Source organism: Patagioenas fasciata, chromosome 1 (assembly GCF_037038585.1).
Source record: "Patagioenas fasciata isolate bPatFas1 chromosome 1, bPatFas1.hap1, whole genome shotgun sequence".
Classification (NCBI taxonomy): domain Eukaryota; kingdom Metazoa; phylum Chordata; class Aves; order Columbiformes; family Columbidae; genus Patagioenas; species Patagioenas fasciata.
Window position 1 is genome coordinate 201,179,021 of NC_092520.1, and position 20,311 is coordinate 201,199,331.

The 20,311-nt window shown below is 44.8% G+C and overlaps 1 protein-coding gene across 2 annotated transcripts in view; it reads right to left on the minus strand.

The window, feature by feature from the left end:
* LHFPL3 (LHFPL tetraspan subfamily member 3) overlaps positions 1-20,311 on the minus strand; it is a 256,868-nt gene that overhangs the window by 17,309 nt on the left and 219,248 nt on the right. The window contains exon 3 of one of the 2 annotated variants that reach the window (XM_065859775.2): positions 19,979-20,026. The exons of the other annotated variant lie outside the window; for it this stretch is intronic. Within the exon in view, the coding sequence (XP_065715847.1) occupies positions 20,010-20,026 (17 nt within the window). The 3' untranslated portion in view covers positions 19,979-20,009. The remainder of the gene's footprint in view (positions 1-19,978; positions 20,027-20,311) is intronic. 2 annotated transcript variants of the gene reach the window in all.

Genomic DNA, 20,311 nt, shown 5'->3' on the forward strand with positions numbered 1-20,311 from the left:
TGAGCTGTTTAGCCTAGAGGAAAGGAGGCTTATCAGACATAACACTCTTAACTATGAAAAAAGCTGGTGCAAAAAGGAAGGGAACAAAACATTCTCTCTAAGGAGGTGGTAAGTAATGGACTTAAAGTGCAGCCAGGGATATTTCACTCAGACATTAGGAAAAGCCTGTTGGCCAGCGGAGCAGCTGCTGAGAGAGGAGGAGCAGGAGACGGCAATGCCTGGGGAACCCGTGGTGGTCTCTTCAACAAAGTGTCCCCGCTCCCTGCAGCCCGGCGTGGCTGGAGGCACATTAAAAACCCGTATTGCATCTGACAGGGAAGAGGGGAAAAGAAAAAGGCACTGTCACCACCTTGCACCCATTGTCCCCGTAGGAGGTACAACAGTGCCTGGACCGCAGAGGGTATTTTGTAAGCCAGAGCTCAGGTGACAAGTGGTGACTTGCTGTTTGCAGTTTCCCCAGCTGGAGGGACTAACTGCCATAGGGACATCGTGCTTTCTCTGCAGATGACTTACACAGAGGGCATTTCCACTGATGAGGGAAAGAAAGATTCCCCAGCCCTTATTTCTGTGCCAACTCTACTGTCTATTTTTAACAGCAGGCTGCCATTAGCATTTGTTTACTAAAAATAAACATATTTCAAATGCAATTCATTACGTAGCACATTAGGGTGAATGCAATTTATGCTTCACTCAAGAAGAAATATTTTTAAGGGATAAATTGGTTCATGCAAATATCTGTGGCTTGTACTCAGTGCACGCAGTACTAGCGGAGATGGTGCTCTGATTTCTGTCGATTGATGGGATAGATCACAAAATTCAGGAAGCTGTTGAGGAGCTAAGTGCAACATCCTATTTTAACTTAATCAAAAACATGACCACAATTATGTCAGAGAAAAAATAAAAAAAGAGATGGGGGGGTGTTAGAAACAGTTCTCCCTTACAGCTGCAGCACAGCAGAATTGTAACATGTGGGCAGACATGGACTCTGGGGAGGGGAGGGGATTTTCTTTATCATATTGATCATAATGGCTTCCTGAAACCTAAACATCAATGCTTCTTGCTCACAGAACAGGGAAATATTACAAGGCTTAATTTTGAATGAGAAAATACCAGCGCGTAAGGATTTTGGGTGGGTTTAGATGAGCTGCTGAGCCAGGAACTGGATGGTGATCTCCAGTGAACTTGTTTTTCATGAGCCGCCTAGTCTCCTTTTGAGTTTAAAAAAAATACTTCTAGCTTCCAAAATGTTTTGTGGAATTAAAGTATTTCAAGCAAAAATTGCTAGGTTTGGTGGCACTTTTAGCAGAAGGATTTCTAGGGCATGGAGGGAATTACTGCTCTGAACCAAGGAGGAACTGAACCTGAGCCTTGCATATGCCCTGTGAGAGTCCCTCTCTCCTTCCCGTTATAATTCAGAACAAATCCCTAACATTCTGTGATTCTGTGATAACCTAAGTAAATAACAAGCCATAAAAAGATAAAATCGACACAGAGGCTTCAGGATACCTGGGGGAAAAGCAAAGCTTTCCTGTCCAGGCAGTACTAATGAGCAGGATGCAGCAGGTCCTGCAAAACCAGGACGGTCTGGTTTTATCCACTAGGGGGAGTGCTGTACCTAAAGTTCCCAGCTCACTCACAGCAATAGTGGTGATTTCAAAGTAAGTAGCATTACTAAGAAAACTAATTAATGTTGCTTGTATTATAGTTCAAAACAATCTAAAATTGGAATATGCAAAAACATGTTATTAAATGTTCAAAAATGAAAAAAATAATAACTTCTCAGGTTTAGGATCCTCCATTAAATAATATTTGGAAGTTACCAGACTTTATTTAAAAAAAGAGTAAAATCTACTATTTCATCTGAAAAATATAGAGTATTTTCTATATTGTTCTGCAATGCACAGATGAAGTGCTTTAAATTAAAACACAGTCTCTTTAACCTCAGTAACTGTATCTATAAAATGCTCCTGATGATTCACAGCAATTTGTGTTAAAGCTGCAAAAGCCAACACCTTGCTGTCCCAAAATAGTTTGGTGGCAGAATCCTTAGCTAATTGCAAACACCTGAAGCAAAATGTAGAGAAGGAGGTAAGAGCCCAGGTGTGTGTCCCACCTTGGACGTGCTGCTGGTGGGACAAAGAAGGCTCTGAACATGGGGCAAAGAAATCTCTGATTTCTCCTCATGACATCTTTTCTATACAGTTTTGGCACTTTAGCAGTTGCTTGCTGCCCATTTCACCAGAAACATCCACTGAAGTAGCACAAGTAACTCCTCTACTCTGCTCTGGTGGGACCCCATCTGCAGTGCTGAGTCCAGCTCTGGAGCCCTCAGCACAGGAAAGACAGGGACCTGTTGGAGAGGGGCCAGAGGAGGCCACAAAGATGATCAGAGGGATGAAACACCTGTTCTAGGTGGACAGGTCGGGAAATTGAGGTTGTTCAGCCTGGAGGAGGCTCTGGAAAGACCTTATTGTGGCGTTTCAACACTTAAAGGGGCCTATAAGAAAGATGGGGCAGACTTTTTAGAAGGATGTGTTAGGACAGGACAAGGGGTGATGGTTTTAAACTGAAAGAGAGGAGATGCAGGCTTGACATGTGGAAGAAATTTTTTACAATAAGGGCAGTGAGACACTGCCCCAGGTTGCCCAGAGAAGTGGTAGATGCCCCATCCCTGGAGACATTCAAGGCCAGGCTGGACGGGGCTCTGAGCAACCTGATCGAGTTGAAGATGTCCCTGCCCACTGCAGGGGAGTTGGACTAGATGACCTTTGAAGGTCCCTTCCCAACCCAAACTATTCTATGATTCTAAGTTAAAGAACGTCTGCAGTTATTGAGGTTTTAGATTCCAGGTGTGGGCAATGTGGTAGCCTTGGTGGCCATTGACAAGGGAGGTACTTTTGGGACGGGTGGTCCCAAGACTTGAGTTTGAAGCTGGCTGCTCCTGCAACTAGGCTTTATTTTACAGAGCTTTTTTTGCATCAGGTCTTACTGACTGACTAAGACAGCATTAGTGGGGGATGCTCCCCTCCCACTGTGATGTAGCTGTAGGTGGGGAGTGCCACAACACGCCCCCTGTCGCAGTGGTGTTCCCGGGGGACACACCTATTTGTACCCTGCCTACCACTGCACATCTCTGGCAACTCCAACCCGTTGTTACTTACTGGTCTTTTACTGCAGATCCTTAAACCAAAATTCAGATTTTCCATCTCACAGAATCACAGAATGTCAGGGATTGGAAGGGACCTTGAAAGATCATCCAGTCCAATCCCCCTGCTGGAGCAGGAACACCCAGATGAGGTTACACAGGAAGGCGTCCAGGCGGGTTTTGAATGTCTGCAGAGAAGGAGACTCCACAACCCCCCTGGGCAGTCTGTTCCAGTGCTCTGTTACGCTCACTGAGAAGAAGTTTCTTCTCAAATTTAAGTGGAACCTTTTGTGTTCCAGTTTGAACCCATTACCCCTTGTCCTATCATTGGTTGTCACCAAGAAGAGCCTGGCTCCATGCTTGTGACACTCACCCTTTATATATCTGTAAACATTAATGAGTTCACCCCTCACTCTCCTTCAAGCTCAAGAGCCCCAGCTCCCTCAGCCTTTCCTCGTAAGGGAGATGCTCCACTCCCTTAATAATCTGTCAATTCCCTGCTGTTATCTTGTCTCAGTGTCACAGACTCAGAAAACTGTGGAGGTTGGCAGGGACCCCTGGGGTACCTCATCCTACCCCGCTGCTCAGACAAGGTTCAGCTACAATAGGCTGCTCAAGGCCATGCCCAGTCAGGTATCTCCAAGGATGGAGACTCTACCACCCTTCTGGGCAGCCTGCTCCAGTGCTTGACCATCCTCACTGCAAAAAAAAAATATATATTCTTACGTTTAAATGGAATTTCCTGCATGCCAGTTTGTGCCTGTTGTGTCTTTGCTGTCCCCAGGCACCACCAAGAAGAGTTTGGTTCTATCTTCTTTACTGGCTCCCCATCAGGTATTTATACACACACATAAGGTCCTCCTTGAGCTTTCTCTGTTCCAGGTTGAGCAAGCCCAACTCTCTCACACTTTCCTTATAGGAGAGATGCTCCAGTCCTTTCATCATCTTAGTGGCCCTTCACTGGACTCTGTCCAGTATATCCATATTTCTCTTGTACTGAGGAGCCCAACAAAGGACACAACACTCCAGGTGTGGCCTCACCAGTGCTGAGCAGAGGATCCTGTGAACCTGTTTTGCCACAAGGACACATTGCTGGCTCATGCTCAGCTTGGTGTTCGCTAGGACCCCAGGTCCTTCCCTACCAAGCTGCTTTCCAGGTAGGTGGCCCCCAGCATATACTGGGTTGTTCCTCCTCAAGTGTAGGACTTGGGGTTTTCCTGTGTTGACCTTCATGAGGTGCCTGTTCACCCATTTCTTGAGCCTGTTGAAGTCCCTCTGGATAGCAGCACAATCCTCTGGTGCATCAGCCACTTCCCCCAGCTTTTTATCTGCCCCATCATGCAGCTGGACTTCATGCCACTGATCTCAGACCTTTAAGCCTGACACTTAAGCCAGTTTTCAATCCATCTCACTTATCTAGCCCACACTTCACCAGCTTGTCTGTGAAGTTGTTACGGCAAACGCTGTCAAAAGTCCTGCTGAAGTCAAGATAAACTATGCCTACTGCTTTCCCCTTGACCACTGAGGTAGTCATGTCGAAGTCCATGATGACTACTTCCAATCAACTTCTTGTCCTTTGTGTTTGGAAATGGTTTCCAGGATTATTTGCTCCATCACCTCCCTAGGGACTGAGGTGACACTGACATGTATATTGCTCCCTACATCCTTCCTCTTGGAGACAGAAGTGACACTGAATGTCTTGTCTATGCTATGCCCAAACTGACTTAAATTTGTAATGACTTTTTTTGATTCAGTCACTCAATGGAAAAATAATTTCCATGCTCATCTACAGGAAAGGCAGTCTTTTCAGCTGCCCTCTCAAAAGAGGGTTTTCCTTTGCCACTCCCTCTGCCCCCCAAGTCTTCTTTTCCTGCTGTCTTCTTTTCAGGGGGGTGACCAGGACACTGGCCCAGGGCAGGCGGATCACTGGGGTGTTTCCTCATGCACTGGGCTGCCTCTGGAGGACTGAGCCTCTGCCACAAGCCTGTTTGGCTGCTGAGAGCAGCTCAGAGGATGGGGTGGGAAGTATGAAGAGTGTTTATTGAAGCTGCCTTTTCTTCTCTCATACCTCTCCTAATTGATTCTCGATCCTGAAGAAACTCCTATGGGCCCAACCGAATGCCAGAGTGCTGCTCTCAGAAACCCCTCCTTACTCCCTTTTCCCCTTTATTTCCATTGGTGACAGGCACTTTTCTCCCGTTATTAAGGTTTTCTCTTCCTATACCCATCACAAGTTTCAGTCTCCTCTGTCCTCTTCTGCTTTTCATTCTTTTCTTTTTTATTCCAAGAAGAGAAAAGGAGGGAGCGCTGACATCCCAATTATTTACATGTAAATATTTTCTCTACTTTTGTCCTGATTTAGCAAAATTTGGAGTCCTGTGGGAGCAGGCAACAGAGTCCCTTCTATTCCCATCAGGCATCCTTGTAGCTTCATTCCTGGCTAGCAAAGCAGTTTACAAGACCAAAGGAAAAATGCCATTCTTTTATCCTGCTCCAAAACTTGTTTCATAATTATGTGCTCTATTCTAAAATGTATATGCAGCCTTAATCCTCCTAATACGTAGGGTTTAATATGTATAAAAAGCCTGCTATGTACATCATCTCAGCATAGAATTTCAATTGCTAGAAAGGCTGAGAATGAATTAAAAAGGAAGCACTGTGCATGGCAATGAGCTCATTTTGACAGGCTGAATTAATTTTAAATAATAAGGAAGTAATTTCCATCTCACTAAATGCCTGCATTTTTCTGCAAAAATAAAACAGTGTAGTCAGAAAGATACTCTTGAGAAATGTCTCTCATAGACAGAAGTAAACCAGATAGCAATTTAAAAACTAAATAAGTCATAATTATTATAGTAAAAGGTAGTATTAAGTATTAATGCACTTCAAGCCCAGCTACTTTGATTGAGATCTGCTTTATCTTGTTAGCTTTATAATCAGAAAAATATAATCATCTGAAGATACATAGATTTAAGCACAGACAAACAGCTCCACCAGTTGTAAGGATGCAGTCACAACTGCCTGATGCCAAGGAAAAGACCATGAGAAAAAAAGGGCATGTGAAGATGTAAAGGAGATCTTTGCACCACAACTGCCCCCACCATACCAAAACTTAGAGGCCTGAAAAGAAAATGTTCTCTGGATGGTCATGTGGGGGTCATGGCTTTCTTTTGTTGAGGCATGACCAGAAGAAGCGATGGTGTTTCCTGTGAGAATCAGGACATTCTAATAGTCATCCGGGACTGAAAGGGTGATGTTCAGCTCACTCCTCTGGAAGGGAGGATTCACTCCTGTACCCCAGGCCAGCCAGGACAGTGGGAACACAACAGGGCACATGGCACTGCAGTGATGAGGGTTTGCACCAGCGCGCCTGGATCCACCCTCAGCACTGTAGTTTATTTAAAAAACTGTGCACAGGTAGACCCTGGTAGATCCATGACCAGCACTCCCCTGCCCTGGGTAGGGCTGTAACCACCAGACACCCTCCACACTTCCCTTGAATACTGAATTATTTTCTGCATAACATCAGCAGGGAGATCTAGGTCATGGGTGTCTGTGTTTATGGGCATTCCCCTCTCCTTTAGCATAGCCTCTGGGCTGGTGTCTGAACAAAACCCTCCATTTTTATTAAACAGCATGGTGGTTTGAACATCCACCCAAGAGCTGGGAGATCCTGGTTTAGCTCTAATCTTTGCACTAGCTCCTTGACTGCAAAGTCTTCTATAAAATGCAGCTTTCTTTGTCCTGTAAGTGAAACTGGGAGAAAGGGAATAAAAAAGCAAGATCAAGGATGACATTGTAGCCTGGTGATGAGGGCACTAAGCTGTTGAAAAGGTGATCTGACTTCCACTCTCTGCTCCCATTAATATTTAATAGTCATTAAATTAAAAGTCAGGGATGTGTAGGATTAACTGCAGGTCAGCATCCTCATACTTATATCTGAATGAATGAGGTAGTGTTAGTATGGATGGAAATAAGCTATTAGCAATGAGCACAGCCAGTATGTCAGTAACAGGCATAAATTTAAATGATTTAAACGCTGTCCCTGAGAAACCAAACCAATGAAATGGCTGCTCCAGCACAGAGACCCGCACAAATCCTGCACCACTGCTGAAACCTCCTCCAGCACAGACCCTCATCGAGATCTGAAACTGGCAAAAATCAGCCCTTTCTCTCTGTGGATTTGCAAAAGGGACTTGTGAGAGACTGACACTGCTGATCACTGAGAAAACAGCTGTAAACTGCTTTTCATGCACTCAAAAGCAGCCTTTGGAGGATGCTGTAACTGAGTCACCTGCATTACCAGGAGAGGAGGTGAGTGCCTTGCACAGGAGGGCACCAGACTCCCACCCCACCAAGATGTCAAGAACATATTTTGTTTGCAGAGTTTGAGTGGCCGATGGCCAGAGCTGCAGCAGTGTCCTCCAGCTCCTCTCCAGCCCAGCCTGGACACCAAGGCAGCCCAGCTTCTCCTCGCTGCAGTTCCTATTTGGGGTGCAACTTGGGAACATCACTGATTGCGGCTGTTAGTGCAAGATTTCCTCGCCCTTTCTGTGCTTGTTAAAATGGGAAGCAGTCTAATCCCAAGCAACCTTTCCATGTCTGGAGGAACCACATGTGAAGACTCTGCTGGGCTGGTTGTCCCCTTGTCCCTCAGCAGAGATAGATGGGCTTGTTTGCCATCCTCCCTTGTGCAGGGGGGACTTCCCACCAGCGGCGCGGTTTCGCTGCGCTGACGAGCAGGGAGGAGGAGGATGGTCCTCCACAGAGGGATGCCTGCTGGATTTGACCAGACAGCTCAGATCTCAAGCAGCTTCTTTTCCCACAGTTGCTAAGAAACCAAAGCAGTCAGCTGCCAAAACAACTGTTTAGTACGTGTTTTTCCCCCCATTTGTCTCATTCTGGGTAATAACGCTTTAAGCCTCTCAGGGCTTTCCCTGTACTCCTTGTGGTGAAGAGTTGGGCAAGCACAATGCCAGGGAGGAGAGTTTGTCCTTGGTGTTTTGTTCAGGAGGGCTCCAATTGCACAGGTTGTTTCTGTATGTGGTCATGAGGAGTTCCCTCCACTAAACTGTCTGCGGGAATCTCAGAGACACTTATTTATGGGTGTTATTCAAGGGCTATTTCAGTTACTCCTTCCAGCCACTGTCAGCACACCTACCTGAGTCACCAGCAGCTCCAGACATGACTCTAATGAAACCTGTTGTCCAGCTCCTACCTTACATCACTGATTCAAATGACAGTCCTCAGTTCAACCCTTTGCAGGCCTGGCTCTGGCTAGCATCTCGCCCACGGCCATCGGCAGGGTGCCTGGGAGGAGGGACACTGATGCTGCAGGATTTTGGGTCTCCTTGCTGGAGCACCATCTGGGAAAGGACCATATGGGCATCCTCACAGCTGAGAGCTGAGCAGCCAGGGAGCCACTGGAGAATAAAATACCACATGAGGTTATACCTGCCAGGAACATCACCCAGGAGATAACTCCCACCCACATTTAGCTGCAATAACAGAAAGGAATGAGAAAATGGACTTGGGCAAACGGCAGGGAGCTGATCCCTGGTCAAGGCAGAGGTAGGTTTCCAGATCCACTTCGTGTAGTAGGAGGACAAGGCATTTGCCTCTGGTTGAATGGGACTGGAAGGCTGATAAAAACCCTGGACAATAACCTTCCCTGCATAAATGACTCTGGGAACTTTGCTTCTTTATTTCTCTGTCATGTAAGGATTTTTCAAAGTTCAGCTGCATCTCCACAATTAATAATAGATCCAACCCAGCAGAGACTGTAGTGTCTTGGAAATGTCACCTATCAAGATACACAAATGAAGCTAAAACAACTTCAAAATATTAACTGTTCTGTGTGTTTGATAATGGTGAAGTTCTGACTGTGAGGGCTGAATTGCCGTTCCCAGCACAATGCCTGTAAATTCTGCTGGTTCCCCAGTGGGCTCGGGTTGTTTTTATTAAGTGGTTATGTGTTGTGCTTCCCTCATGTGAAAGCTCCGGTTTTCTGATGGAGCTGTGGCTCTGACAGAAAGTTACAATCTTTTTTTTTTCCTGCGGCCTTGGTGGAAACTGGTTGTTGTATCAGCTCATATGTTTTGTAACTCTGGCAAATAAATCTGTTAGTAAACCAGGGATGTCTACTGCATGAGAAAGAAGTGACATAGTGCCGGGAGCAAGAGTGACCTGGGCTGAGCTTTTGAACTAGGGGTGCTCTGCTGAGCCAGCACACCTGGGAGCTCCTGCTCTGTGATGGGGTGGCCTGACGAGGGGTAAGTGTAATGGTAGAAATACTGCAATGAGACAAATACAGGGTTGGTGGGAGCGTAAGTGTACATGAAGAGCGAGGTCCCTGGCATCCAGAGGAGCCAGGGTGGCCATGCTCCCCAGGGAACAGGCAGGTGGGAAAACACATTTCTCCTCTTTTATGTGTAAGGTCAGACCAGAGGTCTGCTCAGTCCATACCTTTTTTCTGGCAGTGGTCAGCAGTGGACACCTAGGGCAGAGCAGAAGGACAGGGAAAGTCATAGGGATGTTTCCCTAAAATATTGTGCTATCCTACAACAATTTGTGATGTGGGGACTTTGGGAGCCTCAAAGGCATCGTTACATGTAAAGGCCTTGCAAGTCTTTCTTCCACTAATATATCCATCTGTTTTGTGAACCCTTTCAGCACATGTGGTCTCAGAGGGGAAACTACAAGCAAGTGAGGTCCAGGTCACACAGGACATTGCTGTCTGCCTGGCCTGAACCCACAGTCCAAAGCACTGTGTCAACCACTAAACGCCTTCCCTTCCTGAGGGTGAATCAGCACTGAGCTCACTTCAAACTCCCTGGCAGACAACATTCACCCAGTCAGGCACTAACTTTTCAAGAGGTGTGCACATCTTCAGATTTAAAAGGAAAAAAAGGGCTGATCCCTCAAGCCCAACAGCATGGCTTACAGGGATCCTGTGCGCGCCCCACGCTAAAGCTGAGAGGGAGACTTTCTGCACATCATGGAAACTGTCTGCTGCACTTTCTGGTATTACCATTGATGGTGAGGAAAAACAGGAGCTTGAGGATTTCTGATTAACTGGGTAAAGGGCCAAGTTGCCTAATTGGGTTCCTCCAGGCAGCTGCAATCCTTAGCAAGAAACATGACTGTATTATTCTACAATGGCACAGTGTTTAGCAAATCCTGCCAAAGGAATATATGGTCCATGTTTTTTTATTCCTCTGAGCAAAAATTTATTTTTTTCACGATGTTTCTGCCAGACAATGTTTAAAAACATATTTGTCTGACTGATTTACTGTTCCTGAAAAGAGGCTGGAGTAAGACTTCAGGATGCTCTAATTAGAAAAGCAACCCCTATCCCAACAGGCAGTAAGAGGAGACTGTCACACTCTGTGCATCACCAGGGTGAAGTGTGTTCAGCCAACCTGGATGATTTTTTCAGTCAAATATTCTACCTGGGAAGTGATATTGACTATTTACTATGCTAATACGAATCCCCAGGCCAGCACTGTAAGTTGCTACCTGGTTCTTAGGCTTTTCAAGGGAGTCTGAGTGCAACCTGTGCTTTTGTCCATGTGGGCAGTCTGTAAATACTGCCTGTTGCCTTTCACACAACATGCTCATCAAAGGTTATGTGAAGGAGGCAGTTTCTGTAGGACTCAGTAAACTTTACCATTGTCAGTAACGGAGCTGCCTTTAAAGCTGATGAAAAGCTCTGTGCTTTTATAAGTCTCTGGACCAAGATCACAGAGAGACATTTATCATTAGGAACATGTAAACATCACATTAATTAAATTCTAAGCATGTGAATGGAGCATCAATATTTTATACGTGCTATAATTAATTAGATGTAAAAAGTACAAGCAGCGCAGTTACGTTACAGCTTGCACATATTTTGCAACATTATTGAAAACCTATTAAAAATTATTTTATAATTTTTGCTGCAGGACATAATGTCCCTCATGGTTGACATTAGCAAAATGGGATTAGCCCTTTCAAACCTTCTAATTTTGGATGTAATTTTTGTAGCACCTTCGTCTTTCAAAAAAAAAAAAAAAAAGGGCCGAACATCCAGGCTCTGAAAACTTAACCTTTTAAGTCTGGAGCAGGGCACCCAAAATCACCAGCCATCTTCAAGTACTTTGGGTCATAAGCTCAAATGCATTACTTTTATGCATGCTTTCTTATATCATCAGTATAAAATAGCCGTACTGTTTTTTGTTTATTAACTTTGATAAGTAACTGAGATGTCTATTCTCCACTCTACAGTGATCTATTTAATCACAACTCATTCTCGTCATTTAGAAATCTTTGTGGCATTTCTGATCTTTCTAATCCGTTACAAACATGGTCTTTAAGGTGTCTGAAAATTCACTTATTAATCACAAAATACTTTGGAGGTGGCTGCTGTCAGGCAAATAATTTTTGTAAATCAGAGAGCTGAAAAAAGCTGCTCAGGGAGGTTGCAGTAAATATTTTTATGCCTCATATCCAGCTCAAGCACCAAGTACAAGGTAGAGGTGAATGAATGTCCTCTGGATGGTGGGTAGTATGCTAAACTCTGTTCAAGAGTCTACTCAGACAGTATCTTGTGGTGACACTGTCATTATCCTTTATTTTTTACCCTGGGAAAGGAAAAATAATTCTGGACATGGACATCTTTGGACACTTTCCCTATCCAAATCTCACTCATAAGTGCCTTTTCACTTTCCAGAGTGATTTTTTTCCTCAACATAATTTTAATATAATGCCAGGTCTTTTACAGGCATTTAAAATACTCTGCATTCCTAATAATTTAGAACAGAGGCAGGAAACATGCAGCAGCTGTGTCTCCCCACAAACAGGGATGAGCTGTATGTCACCTGCTGCAAAACCAAATGGCAGATGAAGGCTGACTCTGGTTTACTTTGAGGTAAAATAAAGCAAGGCTAACTTGGGCAGGAGCATGGCACTGATTTCTCCTCCAGCTGCCTGCACATACTTTGTCTCCATGGAGGGCTATAGAGCAAGAGAGCTGTTGCATGTGCCTCACTGAGGGCAATATCTCAGCACCAGAAGCAGGAGTAGGTGGGAGATGAAAGGATGTCTTGAAAGTAGCATAGACAAGCCTGATCTCATTAAAATGGCTCAAACCGATGGAAAACTGGAAGATTGGTATGGTCTGAGGGTCTCTGTGGTGACACTGTGGGAGGATGTTTTGTGTTGCAGGAGGCCTGAGATGCGAGAATAAGCCTCCGTGAAAGGAAGGGGAAAACGTAGTCTGGAGGAAAGGAGAAGATAAGCATGAAAACCCATAGGAGTGGTTTTATGGAAACTTTCGAAAGGTTGAACCACGAACTTGACAAAGAGGATGAAGGTGAAGCAGTGAAGGGATTTAGTGTGGTTTGCTAGGGAACTGAAGCAAGAAATCGATTTTAGCCGTGACATTTTGAGGGAAGACAAGGTGAGCATCAAGAGGGCCAGAACAGAGAAGGTCATGGAGACCGAGGATGAAGCTATCAGGGCCTTACTGTCGGAAAAAAATAATAATGGGTATTTTTGTAGGATGCTTTTGAGGGAATGCCAGCAGGATTAAATGACAGCATCAGTCTGGAGAGAAGAGGGAAGATGGTGATAATGTTGAAAATAGCACTGAGGGTGTGCACGACCTGGATGCAGAAGCTAATAGGTTTCCCTACTACAATCAGATGGGGAGGTATATGAGGTAAGATAAAGGGGTCACCTCATCAACTGTAGAATGATCCTTTCTTTCTGACACTGAGTTTAAAGGAAAAAAAACCCCAAAGCTTCTTTAGTAGATACCATGTTTAATCTCCATAGTTCCAAGTAGCTCTGACAGTGACTAAGCATACTTTCTTTCAGGACCCTGAATTAGCTATAGCTGTAGAGTTAAATGAAACCATCTGGCATTACTGTCCTGGAGAGTGGAGACTTGCCTACAGAAAAAGGGAGGTATTTTGAAAAATGAAATACAAAAAGATGGACACTCCAGGGGAAGGAAGGAAGTTTCCAGAAGCTGACATTGCTAAGGTGGAAGATTTAGGAAGAGTGTTGACAACAGCTGCATCAAAACAGGTAAGGGAAGAAGAGCACAAAACAGGCTTCAGCAGTATGAAGGACAGAGATAAGAGATGCAGGGAGAAGGCAAGGTTGTCTGAAAAGCTATACAACATCCTCACTTTTAACCTGATGCAGCCCCCCATGTATGGGTACTCTTGTTCTGTTGGCTGGGCAGCATTTGAGGATTTTGGATATTTGCCCCAGAGGTTTAGCAGGCTGGAGGTGCACATGCACAGATCCACCCACTGTATGGCACTGGCTCACTTAGTCCAATGCGTACCGCACACTGATTCCATGAGTATGTGCTCGGGATGTGCCAGACTTGGAGGTTGCAGTGCCCATGAACTTGCCTGTATCCAGGAGAAACAACCCCTTTTTCTGCTGTCTTAACAAGCATCCCTTTCCCACACATCTGTGCAGTAGCAAATTCTACAGATCGAAGGGATTATGTGCTGGATATTGCATGTAGCATTGATGCATGTATGCATCTATGCACATCTCATCTCAACCAGGGACCATCTGACCCACTGATTATTGGGTGGTTGGATTTGTCATGTCCTTGAGTTAGGCATCTAAAGTCTGTCCTACAGGAATTATATGATATTCAGCCAGAGGTGAGCACGGTCCCCACACAGATACACTATTGATAGGGAGATGTAATGACTTAGATGAAATCATTACTTATCCTTCCAGTAAGATGTGTCCTGATTTAGTAACATATTCCATTTGTAGATCATATTGTCTCCGGTGAGTCTGCTTTGCAACAGCAGTGCAAACAAATTAAACAAAATTTTGATATGCTTTTATCAAAGATTTGTCCCTGGTGTCCTTTGATTTACTTCTTGAGATCTCCTCTGGCACAAACTGGATGAAAGCAATATTTTATCCCCCTCAAAGTTGATCTGGGCTCAAGTACCTCTGAGAATATATGAACTCTGCTTTCAGAGCTGGCTTTAGACATTCTGGAGAATGACTGCCCTCCCCTTAATATATAACAGACTGAAGATAGCTGTATGTCTTCATTTCAGTGAAATTGCTTTTTTTCCTACATTTTGTTGCCATCCAAATGGTGGTGCTCTGTGTGTCCTGAGCCAATATCTCAGTGCATGTTCTTCTTGCCTTTAACTACCCTTCCCTCTCTAGTGAGGAGCAAAATTAATGGCCGATCTCATTTGCCAGCAGGGACAGATTCTTGCATTTTGCAATTTCTGTAATTGCATCACAGAGGTTAGAAATGAGAATTACTTATTAATTACCCCTTACACCACTCCAAATCTGTTGAAGGTGGCTCTCTATAGCAAGAGGTATGGTTTCCAGCACACATTTTGGTATGAAACAGAAATCTGGAATGGGAAAAGAACTGGTTCCACGGGCACCAGTACAGAATCTTTTTTTGTCTCTAGTCTTTCAGAGGATCATTTTCTGCTGAAAATGCTGTGAATAAGAAGATAAGCACTTGAGGTCGTGTGGTGCTACCGTGACAGTCAATAGGACAAAGAGAGGGGAATATATCTTAAGAAATAAGAAAATACTCTTAGAGATGATCATGTTGAACAACTGGAAAATCCAAACCAGCCATTTATCAGGAAGACAGGTAAAGCAGGGTGTGCAACAGCACCAGCTAGTTCTACCTCAACTAATGTATAATAACTTGCCAGGTTAATACATTACTATGTTAATAAGATGCTACTGGCCAGTCTAGGTTTCTGCTGCTCTTGCCTGTTAGACTCTTTCGGTCATCTGAATACAGAGAAGGGATATAAAATTTTGCCATTATAAAGGGAGAGTTTTCAAGCCAACCATACAGAGCAAATGCAACCCTTCTGACAGCGGATAGCTTCTGATCCTTTGGTTATGTTTGATGAATAGCTCAGCCATGGTTCCCACACACTGTTGTTGCCATGGGACTGGCAGCATCCACCTGATGCAGGAGTCCTGGTGACAGGGCAGGCTTTGGGGTTGCAGATATTAGCAGAGCCAGACCACGTGGGGTTCAGACACAAGCCCAGCCAAGCTGTCTTGCACAGCAAGCATTGAAAAGGACGCTGCTGTAGTCTGTGAACAACCCCAAGATCTTTGCCCTCCTTCAGATCTTTGTGATCTGTCTGGTGGCTGTTGGTCATATGGAAAAGTTGGCATTTTGGGGACTCATGATACAGAAAGTTTGGTCAGCCTTAGTGAAGTCTTATAACTTAGTATGCTCTGGTGAAAGATGGAAGGCCTGAGGTTGGCTGAGCTTCTCACTGTCACTGATGAAGACCCTGCAATTTTCACATGTCAAGAAGCTGGATAATCTTTGGGCAAGGGAGGCGTTGGTATTTGACTGGGCAGATTTTGCTTTCTCAGCTGTCCCATGGGCTTTTGGGAGCAAGTTGGTTTGTGGCCCTCAGCCAGCAAACCACTTAAGATGGGAGCGCACCTCTCAGCCCATGGATCATCCTGCTGAATTTTTTAGGGCTCCTTATCGACTTCCAGGAAACAATGTGCTCTGCTGGACTGGGTCCAGTGTCTCTCTCATGCCCCCATTTGCGTAAAGCTCCTTCACATCCCTTAAAGCCATATTAATATGCTGGATGGGCTATTGACACTGCCTGGGACTGCACTGTTTGCTTGAGTCATAACCATACTTTCAAAAATGAATGAGTAGAGTGTGCTGTTGCTTAAAGGCAAAAAGCACTATTCTTTTGGGTTAGAAGCAATATGAGCATCAGGAAAAGGAGAGCTCTGCCTACACACTGTTTCAGTGATAAACACATGTACTCTTGTTTACTCCCTGAATAATAAGACTTTGAGCTCAAATTTGGCAATACTGGAGGGGATCAACACATGGCTGAAAAACAGCAGATGGGAGAGAGGAGAATATGGTGTGTTACACTTTTTGTTATGGATGGATCCCAGAGACCCAAAGGTGGCACTGCAGCAGCAGCCTGAGCAAGCATGACAGGTTGGGTCAAATGGAAATGGTGGCATAGAAGACCTTGTGGAGATGACAAAGACAAGCATAACTCTCTAGCAGCAAAGGACTGCCAGGGATTAGGGAATGAGACAAGAAATGTCGTGCTCAGGGCATGCCTAGTTCTGTGGTGCAGGGAATATCTAAACACAGAGAACAGAGGAAATGGAGCTGTAGGCATGTGAGCCAGACAGTGATAATTTCAGAGAGAATTGCCTTTTGCTTAATGCTGCTGTTGGGCAGAGTAAGGGGCACACAGTAGCGGTGTTGACAGATTCAAGTCCACCCAGGCCCACTGCAAGGATCTGTGTCTCTGCCTGGGAAGCACAGAGGGTGTCATGTTGAATCCCACGGCATGTGCAGGGAAGCCACCCAGGAGAGGTGCTGGAAACCAAGTCTCCTCATCTGACATGGTCAGAGATGTTTGTGGCTGAAGGTTGAATGAAAGTGCAGGAAACCATTTTGATCCATGATGACAGTCCGGGAATAATTTTCTGAGGATCTCACCTTCATGAGAGGGACAAAACTGCATGCTAGGTCATAAGAAAACTATTCACTTCATTCACTCAGAATGATGTAACTGGAGAAGGTTATGGTGTCATGGGATTTAGGGAAGGATGAATGCTCTGAGGCTCCAAGAGAGAGCCAGCCAAGACAACAGAGTTTGCAAAAGAACACGAGACCATGATCCAGTGAGACACGATGGCTGTCTCTGCGGAAACTGCTGGAGTTGGCTGAGTATGTAATATTGGCCTTTTCTTATGCTAACAGGCAGAAGCAGCATGTGGTGGACTTACAGCCTTGTGTGTATGTATGTAAGAGAGAGAGGGGGACATTCAACCGTTTGCAGCAGTTCTTCAGGTCCATCCTCTCTTACCAGCGAACTTGTGTCCTTGCGTCAGCCATTTATGTGTGCACGCAATTTAGAACAGTGATTACATTTTGTGGCTGAGGCTGTTAACATCATTTAAAACAACAGAATCATACAAAAATACAGCAGAGGAGGACTTCAGGAGGTCACACAGACCACTCCTTGTCCCACGGTAGTCTAATTGCACCAGTGCCATTTCTGGTGTGTTTGAATAATTTGTCTCTAAGGCTCCCCAGCACTGCAGGTTCACAGTACCCTTAAGGAATGGTTTCCTCTGTTTCACTCTCCTCACTGCTGAAAAGGCTGTGGGATTTTTGTTCATTATTGGGAATATTTCTTTCTGGAATTTAAAACACGGTTGCAGGTGCTATTATCCACATAGGGACACTGAAAACCAAAAATACTCACTTTAATTTATGGACTGCTCCCTCCCACTTGTAAAATAAGAGAACTGAGTTGGAGACATCCCTGCCAGGTAAGAGAAATCAGTGGGGAAACCAGGCTTCTTCCAGCAGCAGCAAGCTGACACAGAAGCCAGAGGTGGCTGAGTAAGGAGATCAGTGAGAAACACCCAGATGACACAAATGAATAGGCAGAAACGTTGCATGGCTCAGCAGCTCTCTGCCAGATACGGGTGTCTGAGAGACGGCTGGTTGCAGCAGTCTGTAGTGGAGGTCAGAGAGTTGAGAGGAGGGAGGCGGCAACCAGGGGAATTAGCCCAATTCAGGGAATTTGAACTTTGGACTAAGAGTAGGTTAGAGGAAGAAAATGGGAGGAAAAATGCTTAATTGGGTACTTTGGGAGGATGGACTATTTCTTGGCACAGTGGCACAGTGCAGCAAGACTCAAAGGCACATTCAGGATCCTGAAGGGGTACTAGAGACAGATCTGCGAGTTGTTTCTTATAGAAAATAAACTGTGGGACATCCATTTAGCACATGCGGCAACTGTGGGTAGCTGTTGGCTGTCATTTTGTTTTGCTGTGCAGGATGGGAGGAGGTGGGAGGTTGTGGGGTGGCCCAGCTCTGCGTGTGTGTCACGTCGCCAGCTTCCCCGAGGAGGCACATTTCTTGAGGAGCGAAGGGGCCGAGCTGAAGAAGGAGCACAGTGGCCTTTTGGCAGGCAGGAAGAGAGATCTATGGAGCTCCTGCCTCAGGGCCTCAGTTGAATCTCAAAGGCTCTGACTGCTGGTGGGAACTCACCAAGGAGAAGGAGGCAGCGAAATCACAAACCCGTTATTGATTCACTTTCGTTTCTGCAACCCATCCCCAGCACTAACCACATTTGAAAATACAGCTTCCAGGCTTGTTTTGCAATTATTTCAAAAAACAGTCCTAACTCTGTAGAGTCTTAGTTTGCCAGCCCTATTTTTCCATAGCTTTGAGTTCACCACTGATGTTAATTAGGACTTCCTTAGCCTTGTTAGCCTAGTGTTTTCCTTTGTTACTGAGAAGAGCGAAGGTGACCTTGCTTGCCAGGTGGATTTTCTCATCTCTGACAGTCTAATAATTGATGTCTTAGGAACAGAGGTAGGGATCTTACATGGGAAACTTGAGAAGAGCTATAAAAACATCACATAGACAGCTGTCAGTGCCAGCTGGCAGAACTCCAATAATTCAAAAGTAGATATGTTGCTGATAAGTCATCCTATTCTCACACAACACGTGCTGTAATGCCACACATAGTACGCATATTGTGTGAAATCGAGTGAAATGATATTTTTGTTGCATGATAAGAAAATACAACAAATACCTACATGTGTAGCTCAGTTGCAACTGGGTTAGCTGGGTATGCCTAAACTAAGAACCAGCATTTGATAATTTCAATTTTATTATCCAGAACAGGGGAACAGTGACCAGTGCACTGAACTCTGGTGATCTGGTTTCAAATGACAGCTTACAGCACCACAAAAGCTATTTGGGTGGCTTCACTCTTCTTCCCACTTGTGCAGTCATGAAACTGTAGAATCATTGACAACTGTAAGTAGGAAAGGACTTCTAGAGCTCATGTAGTCCAATCCGCTGCTTAAAGCAGGTCCAACTAGAGCAGGTTGCGCAGGGTCATGTCTAGTCAACTTCTGAGTATCCCCAAGGATGGAGATGACATTATATCGCAGGGCAACCTGCCCAATACTTGACCATCCTCATGGCAAAAAACCACAGTGTGCTTAAAATATGAGTGGCAATCACAGGTGAACAGAAACCCAGGCAGGGAATAACTGAGTTCTGCCTCTCAATACCAGGCAGTGCCAGAAGACCTCTGTGGCCAAGCATGTTTCAAGATGCTGTGATTCATCTCACCTTCATAAGCATTACATAGACTAAGATCAAAAGTATATAAACACAGGAGAACATCATATTTGCCCATAGTAGTATTTTTTTTCTATAAGAGTACTGTGAAAACATAACATTTTTAATTCCCATGTGGCATCTATCACACGAAGTACGAGTCTGACAACAGAAGAGTCGTCATGAAGCATTCACATCGCAAAGGCACAGATGTGGGTAGCAGAGCCGCACGCAGCTGCACTAGTACAGGGCTTGACTTCTAGAAGAGGCAAACTGGGAGCTGCTGCTTTCCACCGACGAGTACAGAAGTGTCGGTACCATTTCTGACCCATTCAAATCGCACGCTTCAACATTTCTATAACGGGTTTCTGAACAGCCATATCCAATGCAGCCCTGATCCTTGCAGGTACTTTTGAATGTTACTTGACAACAACACACAGCTTGCAGATTTGCCACTAGCAGCTGCCACAAGCTACTGAAAAAGGCGGCTTATTATACAAACCCAAAGCTGGGAATATAAATATCAAACAAAATGCTTACATGTTGCTGAACATGCTGCCTAACGTCAGAAACACGAGACAACACCAGAAAGCCATGCAATGTATTTTGGCAGAAGCGCGCAAACATTTCACAGCTTGTCCCCTGGATGCCATGCTCACACTTACATTAGTCTGTGTCATACTACCTGAACTTGTTTTAAGCATTTCCATCATCTGTGAAGTAGGGAGGGAAAAACAGAATGGTTAAGGTATAATCAAATGAGATCTTGCACATCGTAATATAATTTGTAAACAATCTCATTACTGGCTGTAGTCTGGAGAGTGTGAATGGTTCAGGCTTCTGTCTCAATTTATCCAGACAGGGAACTTTCTGAAAGCCAGATGAGCAATTCAATGGGATACTAAGGAGGGAGATGAAAAAACTAGGATTAACAAAGGAGAAATAGTGGCAGAACATAAATAAACACATAAAAAAGCCAAGTATTTTTGTTTCTTACT